Source organism: Silurus meridionalis, chromosome 13 (genome assembly GCF_014805685.1).
Source record: "Silurus meridionalis isolate SWU-2019-XX chromosome 13, ASM1480568v1, whole genome shotgun sequence".
In the NCBI taxonomy this organism is placed as follows: domain Eukaryota; kingdom Metazoa; phylum Chordata; class Actinopteri; order Siluriformes; family Siluridae; genus Silurus; species Silurus meridionalis.
Window position 1 is genome coordinate 1,033,473 of NC_060896.1, and position 10,212 is coordinate 1,043,684.

Sequence of the window (10,212 nt, forward strand, 5' to 3'; positions counted from 1 at the left end):
CTCCCGCGGAGTGATACAAGGTGTCATGGCGGACTCTGATATCAGAGCGTCTTATTACTGGTTCGAGCATGAAATTATTATTATTATTATTATTATTATTATTATTATTATTATTATTATTATTATTATTATTCCGCCCTGAGCTGCTCGTGCAGACTAAACCGTAAGATCTTGAGAGTTTAAACTTCGCCAGTTGGTGGAGCTCAATTTGGGGAGATGTATAAACTCATTTGGCCAAAGGGGGCGCTACAGTCCAAAAAACTTTATTTCACACATTTCTGACCCAAACACACAGAACCTCCATCCTAGACTCCAAACACTCAGATGTTTAGAATCGTTGGGTCAAAACTAAGAAAATGCATATTGACTTATTTGCTCTACGAAGTTCACTTTTAATCCGTAAATGATTTTGAGAGTAATTTTCAAACACACACTAAATGTTCATATCATTTGATTGATGATTTGAGGCTGAGCGGTTTTGTGTGAAGGTCCACTGCTGTCCATCAGATCCTTCATTAATTCTTCTCAATTATGTTAAAAACTTACTTCTGCAAACTAGTCCAAGATTTTTCATCTGATCGGAACCAACTCAGTGCAGGACAGTTTGCTGGACAGTGACTATCAATAATCATATAAAAAAACATCTCACTAGTTAAAGGGTCACATTAATAATTTAAAAAACTCTATAACTCATGAACAGAATGAGATATCTTTACCAAACGTGGGGGACGTGGAAAAAATGCATAGTTCTGCCACTCGGTGGCGCTAAACAACAAAAATCCCGGCTATAAGTGCATTTTTTATTATTATATTATTACTATATTATTATTATGATTATGTTATTATTATTATATTATTATTATTATTATTATTATTATTATTATTATTATATTATTATTATTATTATTATTATTATATATTATTATTATGATTATTATTATTATTATTATTATGATTATTATTATTATATTATTATTATTATTATTATTATTATTATTATTATTATTATTATTATTATTATTATATTATATTATATTATATTATATTATATTATATTATATTATATTATATTATATTATTATTATTATTATTATTATTATTATATTATATTATATTATATTATATTATTATTATTATTATTATTATTATTATGATTATGATTATTATTATATTATATTATATTATATTATATTATATTATTATTATTATTATTATTATTATTATTATATTATATTATATTATTATGATTATTATTATTATGATTATATTATTATTGTATTATATTATTATTATTATTATGATTATTATTATATTATATTATATTATATTATATTATTATTATTATTATTATTATTATTATATTATATTATATTATATTATATTATTATTATTATTATTATATTATTATTATTATATTATATTATATTATATTATATTATATTATATTATATTATTATTATTATTATGATTATTATTATTATGATTATGTTATTATTGTATTATATTATTATTATTATTATTATTATTATGATTATTATTATATTATATTATATTATATTATATTATTATTATTATTATTATGATTATTATTATATTATATTATTATATTATATTATATTATTATTATTATTATTATTATTATATTATATTATATTATATTATATTATTATTATTATATCATTATGTTATTATTATTGTTGTTTTTTTATTATTCTTATTTCATATTTGTTTGTTTATTTATATTGTGGCATCACTATAAAACTATCCTGAGCATTTATTCATTTTAGTATCACTATTAGCACTACTGCTAATCAAAGTGTTTATAAGAAATAAAACTACATGAAAATGTTTTTGTGTTTAACATCATTATTAAAGTGTCTGGTTATTTCTGCACATCATATACAATTGTTAATATTTATGTAGTCCTGAGTTATCAAGCATCTACTGTCTAATGTCCTTAACACACTCCTCAACACTGTTAATCTGATCTCTCTCTCCTCTGGTTTGCTGAAATACACAGCTGTGGATCATCAGCATAGCAGTGGAAGTGAATCCCATGTTTCCAGATGCAGGTTGATGATTTTGATGAGGAAAATAATTAAATGAAGTCGTTCTCTTGAATAGGAGTAAAACTTTGTAATTGATGGTCTGTTATAATGACACTGCTGTCTACAGGGTTACTTATAAAATAGTCTGGATTTATTTTAATCATCTGGATTTCTCTGATGTTTTTAATTTTATTATTAAAAAAGTTGATGAAATAATTACTACCTATTGATGGTGTGCATGTGAGTGCAGTGCTTTTATTCCCTGTTCATTTTGCTGCAGTACAGAATAAACATCTAGGATTCTGCTTGTTATTTTCTATGAGGGTGGAGAAATCAGCAGCACTAAGAGATTTTCTAGAACTCAGGAGATTCTCCTTCCATGTTATTTAAAATACTGTTCATTTTGTTTGACGTCATTTACGTTCTAATTTTCGAGTGGTCTGTTTTAGGGTGTGTGTATGATCATTATACCACTGTGCTGATTTTTCTCCCTGATCATTTTGGTTTTAAGTGGAGCTCCATCATCTAGAGTGTAACGTAGGTACTCCGTGGCCCAGTCGAGCTCTGTGTAGTCAGACGGAGATCTAATTAATATCGTAATTTCAGGAAGATTATTATCAAGACTGTGTCTCCACTATGAGTGTCTCCTATAACATTCTGATTAATTCTACTGAATCTAGAATGAACACAACTGCTGCTCTTAAGGAGTTTCAATATTAAAGTCACCAATAATTAATGCTGTGTGTGAAGAAGCAGCTACATTTCTGATGAAATCTGCAAATTCTATCAGAAAATCAGAGTCGGGCCCCTGGGGGTCTATAAGGAGGTGATAAATGGATGGATGGATGGATGGATGGATGGATGATGGATGGATGGATGGAGGGATTGTCAGTAGATGTAGAAGGTGATAAATGGATGAATGGATGGATGGATGGATGGATGGATGGAGGGATGGATGGATGGATGGAGGGATTGTCAGTGATGTAGGAGGTGATAAATGGATGGATGGATGGATGGATGGATGGATTGTCAGTAGATGTAGGAGGTGATAAATGGATGGATGGATTGTCAGTAGATGTAGGAGGTGATAAATGGATGAATGGATGGATGGATGGATGGATGGATGGATTGTCAGTAGATGTAGGCTGCAGTGTGTAATAATGTAAAGCGCTCTTGGTATCTCTCAGATTGAATGACGGCACAGAATGAGGTCAGTCCTTTCCAATATGGCGGACTGGGTGACGTAATGCGTTCGCCAGCACCCTGGGCGCGTGACTGTGACCCAAAACCAGCCAATCAGAGCGCTCGGGGGCGGAGTTTAGTTAGTGGGCAAAAAAAAAAACCCTAGTTCCCGGAATCAGCTGTAGCAGTGAGCTGTTAGCTGTTAGCAGTGTTGTGTACATGTACAGAGATCTCTGATTTACATCATAATATACAGTTCAGTGAGTATCTGAGTGAATTATTACACCTTTAACACTACAGAGACTGTGTGAGTTAGCCTAGCGTGCTAGCTAGCTGTGGAGCGGTGTGTTTACACGGACACTTCCGGATTATTTACGTGGAGGATCGTTGGGATCTGAGAGACTTCAGAAGGTCTGAGGACAAACACCAACATCTAAAAACCTTTACTACCTGATCCAGTGTGTACATGTGCACTGAGGTGCTAATGACAGGGCAATGAGGGGGTTCCTTACAGCACATCTGGATCTGTGTGTGTGTGTGTGTGTGTGTGTGTGGTGTTGGTGTAGGTGATGGTGGATTGAGGTGTAAGTGTGTGCTCTTGTTTCCCTGCAGCTCTGCTGAGAATGTGATGGAAGCTGATGGTCAGATCTTCGTTGCTCTGAGCTGAGGTGTAACGCAGGAGCCTGAAGATGCCTGTGGTGGCTACAGGAGCGAAGGAGCTGTACCTCTCCACCTCACTGGGAGATCTGAACAAAAAAGCTGAGATTAAACTGGACAAAGCCAGCACCAGACAGTAAGATGAGCTGTTCTTCACTGAGGAGTGTACTGTGTGGAAGCTAAACAGCTGTGGTCCTGACCATCACGATCAGCAGAACAGATTTAATCTCATCTGTTAGAACAGCCTTTACAGACCACGTTCACACCGTTCACTTGTGCCATGATTTATGGGTCACATGTTTGATTAATAGGTCACATGATTGATTAATAGGTCACATGACCATCTCTGTAGTCGGTACCTGTACTAGAACCTCAGTACCAGACCCAGCACCTTTCTGGCCTGTTTTTCACTGTTCTCTGTTTGAACCTTTTGGTTTTGTTTGAGAGAAATGAAGAAGCTATAACACGATCATCTCACCACGTCACAGGGGATTTATTACATGGGCTGATTTTTACTGCTCAGTGTTTGTGGAAAAAACACGTTTCAGATAGAAATTCACTGAGACACACACGAGAAACTAACCCTATCAACAGTTACCATTAAACATGACGTTATCGACCAAATGTCCGTTATTCCTCACTCTCTCTCTGTGTGTGTGTGTGTGTGTGTGTGTGTGTGTGTGTGTGTGTGTGTGTGTTTCAGCTATGTTCAGAGTGCGTGTAAGCTCTTTAAGGCAGCAGAAGAGTGCCGCCTGGACCGAGACGAGGAGAAAGCCTACGTCCTCTATATGAAGTACCTGACGGTGTATGACCTCATTAAGAAGCGGCCAGACTTCAGACAGCAGCAGGTGGGAGATGATTCCAGCCTGTGCAGAGTCCACAATGAGGACGTGTAGAGAAAATCTATTACTCATGGTGTAGTGTAGATTTATTTTTATCTGTATGAGTTTGAAAGTGAAACTGATTTGTGTACAGTGTTTTCCACTAAAGCTCCAGTGTTACATGTGTGGAATAACTTTATTATTGAATAAGCAACAACTTCAGAAGCGAACAATGATATTAATATTAGCTGAATAAATTGTCCTTGATTCTGATAGTGATTTGGTTTGATGTAAACAAAAGCCAGCTGATCATCTTTCTGTTTAGCGATGCAATGTGCTGGATTGCTGGAGTTTTATTTCAAATGTTCAGTCAAATGTAATTCATTTACTCTCAGTGATCATTCAGAAAGTTTGACGTTTGAATTGAAACTGTTCACTTTTTCAGTCAACAAAGAGATCAGTGTTAGAAAATTACTTACGTCTAAAACAAAAAAAATCAGTCGTACAGCTTCCGTCTAGGACAAACCGATCAGCTGAACAGCCTTCGTTTAGGATAAACCGATCAGCCGAACAGCTTTTGTCTAGGACAAACTGATCAGCCGAACAGCCTTCCTCTAGGACAAACCGATCAGCCGAACAGCTTTCGTCTAGGGCAAACTGATCAGCCGAACAGCTTTCGTCTAGGGCAAACCGATCAGCCGAACAGCTTTCATGTATGACAAACTGATCAGCTGAACAGCTTTTGTCTATGACAAACCGATCAGCCGAACAGCTTTCGTGTAGGACAAACCGATCAGCTGAACAGCTTTTGTCTAGGACAAAAAAAAAAAAAAAAAAAAAAAAATCAGCGGAACAGCTTTCGTCTAGGACAAACCGATCAGCCAAACAGCTTTCGTCTTGGACAAACCGATCAGCCGAACAGCTGTCTAGGACAAACTGAACAGCCTAATAGCTTTCGTCAGACAAACTGATCAGCTAAACAGCTTTCGTCTAGGACAAACCGAACAGTTTTAGTCTGGGACAAACTGATCAGCTGAACAGCTTTAGTCTAGGACAAACCGATCAGCCGAACAGCCTTCGTCTAGGACAAACCGATCAGCTGAACAGCCTTCGTTTAGGATAAACCGATCAGCCGAACAGCTTTTGTCTAGGACAAACTGATCAGCCGAACAGCCTTCCTCTAGGACAAACCGATCAGCCGAACAGCTTTTGTCTAGGGCAAACCGATCAGCCGAACAGCTTTCGTCTAGGGCAAACCGATCAGCCGAACAGCTTTCATGTATGACAAACTGATCAGCTGAACAGCTTTTGTCTATGACAAACCGATCAGCGAACAGCTTTCGTGTAGGACAAACCGATCAGCTGAACAGCTTTTGTCTAGGACAAAAAAAAAAAAAAAAAAAAAAAAATCAGCGGAACAGCTTTCGTCTAGGACAAACCGATCAGCCAAACAGCTTTCGTCTTGGACAAACCGATCAGCCGAACAGCTTTCGTCTAGGACAAACTGAACAGCCTAATAGCTTTCGTCTAGACAAACTGATCAGCTAAACAGCTTTCGTCTAGGACAAATCGAACAGTTTTAGTCTGGGACAAACTGATCAGCTGAACAGCTTTAGTCTAGGACAAACCGATCAGCCGAACAGCCTTCGTCTAGGACAAACCGATCAGCCGAACAGCCTTCGTCTAGGACAAACCGATCAGCCGAACAGCCTTCCTCTAGGACAAACCGATCAGCCGAACAGCTTTCGTCTAGGGCAAACCGATCAGCCGAACAGCTTTCGTGTATGACAAACTGATCAGCTGAACAGCTTTTGTCTATGACAAATCGATCAGCCTAATAGCTTTCGTCTAGGACAAACCGATCACCCAAACAGCTTTCGTGTAGGACAAACTGATCAGCCGAACAGCTTTTGTCTAGAACAAACCGATCAGCCAAACAGATTTTGTCTAGGACAAACCGATCAGCCGAACAGCTTTCGTGTAGGACAAACCGATCAGCTGAACAGCTTTCGTCTAGGACAAAAAAAAATCATAATAATAAAAAATCAGCGGAACAGCTTTCGTCTAGGACAAACCGATCAGCCGAACAGCTTTCGTCTAGGACAAACTGAACAGCCTAATAGCTTTCGTCTAGACAAACTGATCAGCTAAACAGCTTTCGTCTAGGACAAACCAAACAGTTTTAGTCTGGGACAAACTGATCAGCCGAACAGCTTTAGTCTAGGACAAACCGATCATCCGAACAGTTTTCAACTGGGGCAAAATTATCTGCAGAACAGCTTTTGTGTGGGCCGGGTGATTGACTAAACAGCATTCAATTAGACCTAAATGATCAGCTGAGCAGCTTTTCCTGGACCAAAATGATCAGCCTCACAGCTTTCGTCTGGGACAGAATGTTCCGGTGAACAGTTTATTCCTCCAGACTAATCGATCAGCCAGACAGCTTTAATTTAAACCCAAAAGGATCAACTAATGAACTTGTGTCTTGGATAAAATGATCAGATGATCAGTGTTGATTTTGTCCAAAATGATCAGCTGAACAAAATTGGTCTTGACCAAAACAATCAACTGAACAGCTTTGTTTTTAAGACGGTGAACAGCTGAACAGATTTAATTTTGATCCAATGATCAGCCAATTACATTTAATCTCAACCAAATGATCAGCCAGTCAGCTTTTCTATTTTGACCAGATCATCAGCTGTTCCTTCATCCAGACAGGCAGCTGTTTGCCTTCAAATGGGCTGAAATGAAATTGCTGAAATGATCAGCCATGCAGCTTTCAGTTTTATAACCTTTATCTATTATTTACAGCTTTTATCCATTACTGCAGCACTCTGTAGATACTGCCGGCTTTTTACTTCCTGTCCAGAGAGCAGCTGCTGCTGCGTACTTCACTCTCATTAATATTCATATGTGTATATGACCTTCAGCTGATGTACACAAAAAACAACACTGTAATAAAAACACACCTCCAGCTACTGTCCTGATGTAGTATGTACATTTCATTTTCATGCTGCAGGACTTCTTCATGTCCATGCTCGGACCACTGAGCTTTAAGAAGGCCATCGAGGAGGCGGAGAAACTTTCTGCAAGTCTGAAACACAGGTACAGGACCCTCTCTCACCTAATACCTCACCTCACCAGGTGATCTTCCCTCACCTAATACCTCACCTGTCCCCTCACCTAATACCTTACCTGTCCCCTCACACTGCAGGTACGAAGAGGATGAAGTGCGGAAGAAGCTGGAGGAGAGAGACAGGAGAGAGGAGAAGGAGAGACGAGAACAGAAAGTGGAAAAGGACAAAGCCCTGGAGAACAGAAAGGACAGCAAAAAGGTATAAAGGGTCAAAGGTCAGCTTTAACCTGAATAATTAATCAGGGAAGGTGTGGTTTACTCTGTGTTTATATCCATACACAGGCTAAAGAACAGAGCGAGACCAAGAGTGTGAACTCATCAGGTCAGCAGTGTGTGTGTGTGTGTGTGTGTGTGAGTGTGAGTGTGTGTGAGTTTAAGGAAAGCCTGTGATGCCTTAACCCACCCTCTCTCTCTCTAGCGCCCCTGAGTGGAGGTATCAACGCTCAGCAGCTGTACAGGATGATGAAGGACCCAAACCTGAGTGTGTTGGTGATGGACACTCGCAAACAAGCCGACTTTGTGGAGTCACACATGGCCGTGCCGAATCAGAATTACATCAGTGTTCCTGAGGAGGCCATCAGTCCCGGGTGTTTACTCACACACACACACACACACACACACACACACACACACACACACACACACACAATTCTATTCAAATCAACAAACATAAATACACAAATATTAATGATATAAGAGAAACAAATCCAGCTATAAACCAGATATTCTTATCGTTAGAACTTGGTGACGGGGTGCAGACGGGGTAACGCATGTGGTCAGATTAGCAGACGGGGTAACGCACGTGGTCAGATTAGCAGACGGAGTAACGCACGTGGTCAGATTAGCAGACGGGTAATGCACGTGGTCAGATTAGCAGACGGGGTAACGCACGTGGTCAGAACAGGACGATGTCTTTTGGCACGCTGATTTATGAAGTTCGGTGCTCCCTGTGATTGTGTGTGCAGCCTTATACTGCCATCTGTTGGTGTGTTACAAAACTAGTCTCCAACCTTTTTAAAAGCACCTGACACGTGAGAAAAGAAAATGCAAAAAAGTATAAATGGTTCATAAAAAATCACAAAACAGCTGTTTGGTGACTTTTCATCACAATGTCTAGTTTTATAAAGTGCATCTGCAAACACACAGCTAATAAATCCACAAAACAGATTGTGCAGTTTGATACAGATGCGGTTTGCGAGCTCTGACTAGTGACACTGTCTGACCCGTCCAATCAAATGACGTCTAAATGCTGATGTTATTGGACGCCTGCTAGAGGACCTCAGTGTCACTAACTGGAAATCTGAATGTTTACAGCAACAGTTTGAAACAGCGTGTAATTTACCTGCAAGCGTCTGGACTGTTCTGTACTTACTGCAGATTCCTTCTGTGCGACGTTCATGTGATGTGACGCTGAAATGTGATTGGATAGAAACTCCAACATACACAGATTCTCCTGGAATCAGAACGCCAGAGAGAAACAAACATGAGGAGAATTGAGAATAGTTAAATACGTATTCATGGAGAAAAACATTCAGTGTAAGTCAGTGATTGTGATTGAGTTTAAGGACTTGATCCTGACGCTGCAGTCCACCTTCCAGCCTCAGATACAGGATTACTGTAGCAGCTTTAAGACTAGCCCTGAGTTTATTTATTCTATATTATATCTAACAAGCTCTTTCTGTGTGTGTGTGTGTGTGTGTGTGTGTGTGTGTGTGTGTGTGTGTGTGTGTGTGTGTAGGATCACAGTAAATCAGATCGAGCTGAAGCTGCCGTCAGAGTCTCTGTCTCAGTGGAAGCAGCGTGGCTTTGCTGATTACATCATCCTGCTCGACTGGTTCAGCTCCGTCTCTGACCTGAGACTCGGCACCACCTTACAGAGCCTGAAGGATGCGCTGTATAAGGTAATAATTATAATAAGATATTTATTTTATGTCGATCCTCATAAAGTGTTCTATACAGTACTGTCTGACACTGTGTGTGTGTGTGTGTGTGTGTGTGTGTGTGTGTGTGTGTGTGTGTCAGTGGGACAGTGTGACGATCCTGCGCACTGAGCCTCAGGTTCTAGAGGGAGGTTATGAGAACTGGCTGCTTTATTATCCGATGTTCACCAGCAACGCCAAAGTCAGACCCCCACGCCAACAAACACACAACCTGATACCAGAGTGTGAGTACACACACACACACACACACACACACACACACACACACACACATGCTTAAACACAAATTTCAATCAACTACATTGAAATCACCTGCATTTGATACACTGGTCTCTGTGCAGCGTTTCCACTGAGGTGTGTGTATCCACGGCGACACTGTACATGACCCTGAGTGTGTCGGTGTGTTCGACCTCATGAGTGTTTTCTTC

General features: G+C 38.9%; 1 protein-coding gene across 1 annotated transcript in view; it reads left to right on the plus strand.

The window, feature by feature from the left end:
* The first annotated feature begins 3,382 nt into the window (after positions 1-3,382).
* The window catches only part of usp8 (ubiquitin specific peptidase 8), a 15,993-nt gene continuing 9,163 nt past the window's right edge, over positions 3,383-10,212 (plus strand). The window contains 9 exon segments of the mRNA XM_046864343.1: positions 3,383-3,641; positions 3,843-4,023; positions 4,591-4,735; positions 7,728-7,813; positions 7,923-8,043; positions 8,127-8,166; positions 8,263-8,431; positions 9,583-9,745; positions 9,867-10,008. Of these exon segments, the coding sequence (XP_046720299.1) occupies positions 3,920-4,023; positions 4,591-4,735; positions 7,728-7,813; positions 7,923-8,043; positions 8,127-8,166; positions 8,263-8,431; positions 9,583-9,745; positions 9,867-10,008 (970 nt within the window). The 5' untranslated portion in view covers positions 3,383-3,641; positions 3,843-3,919.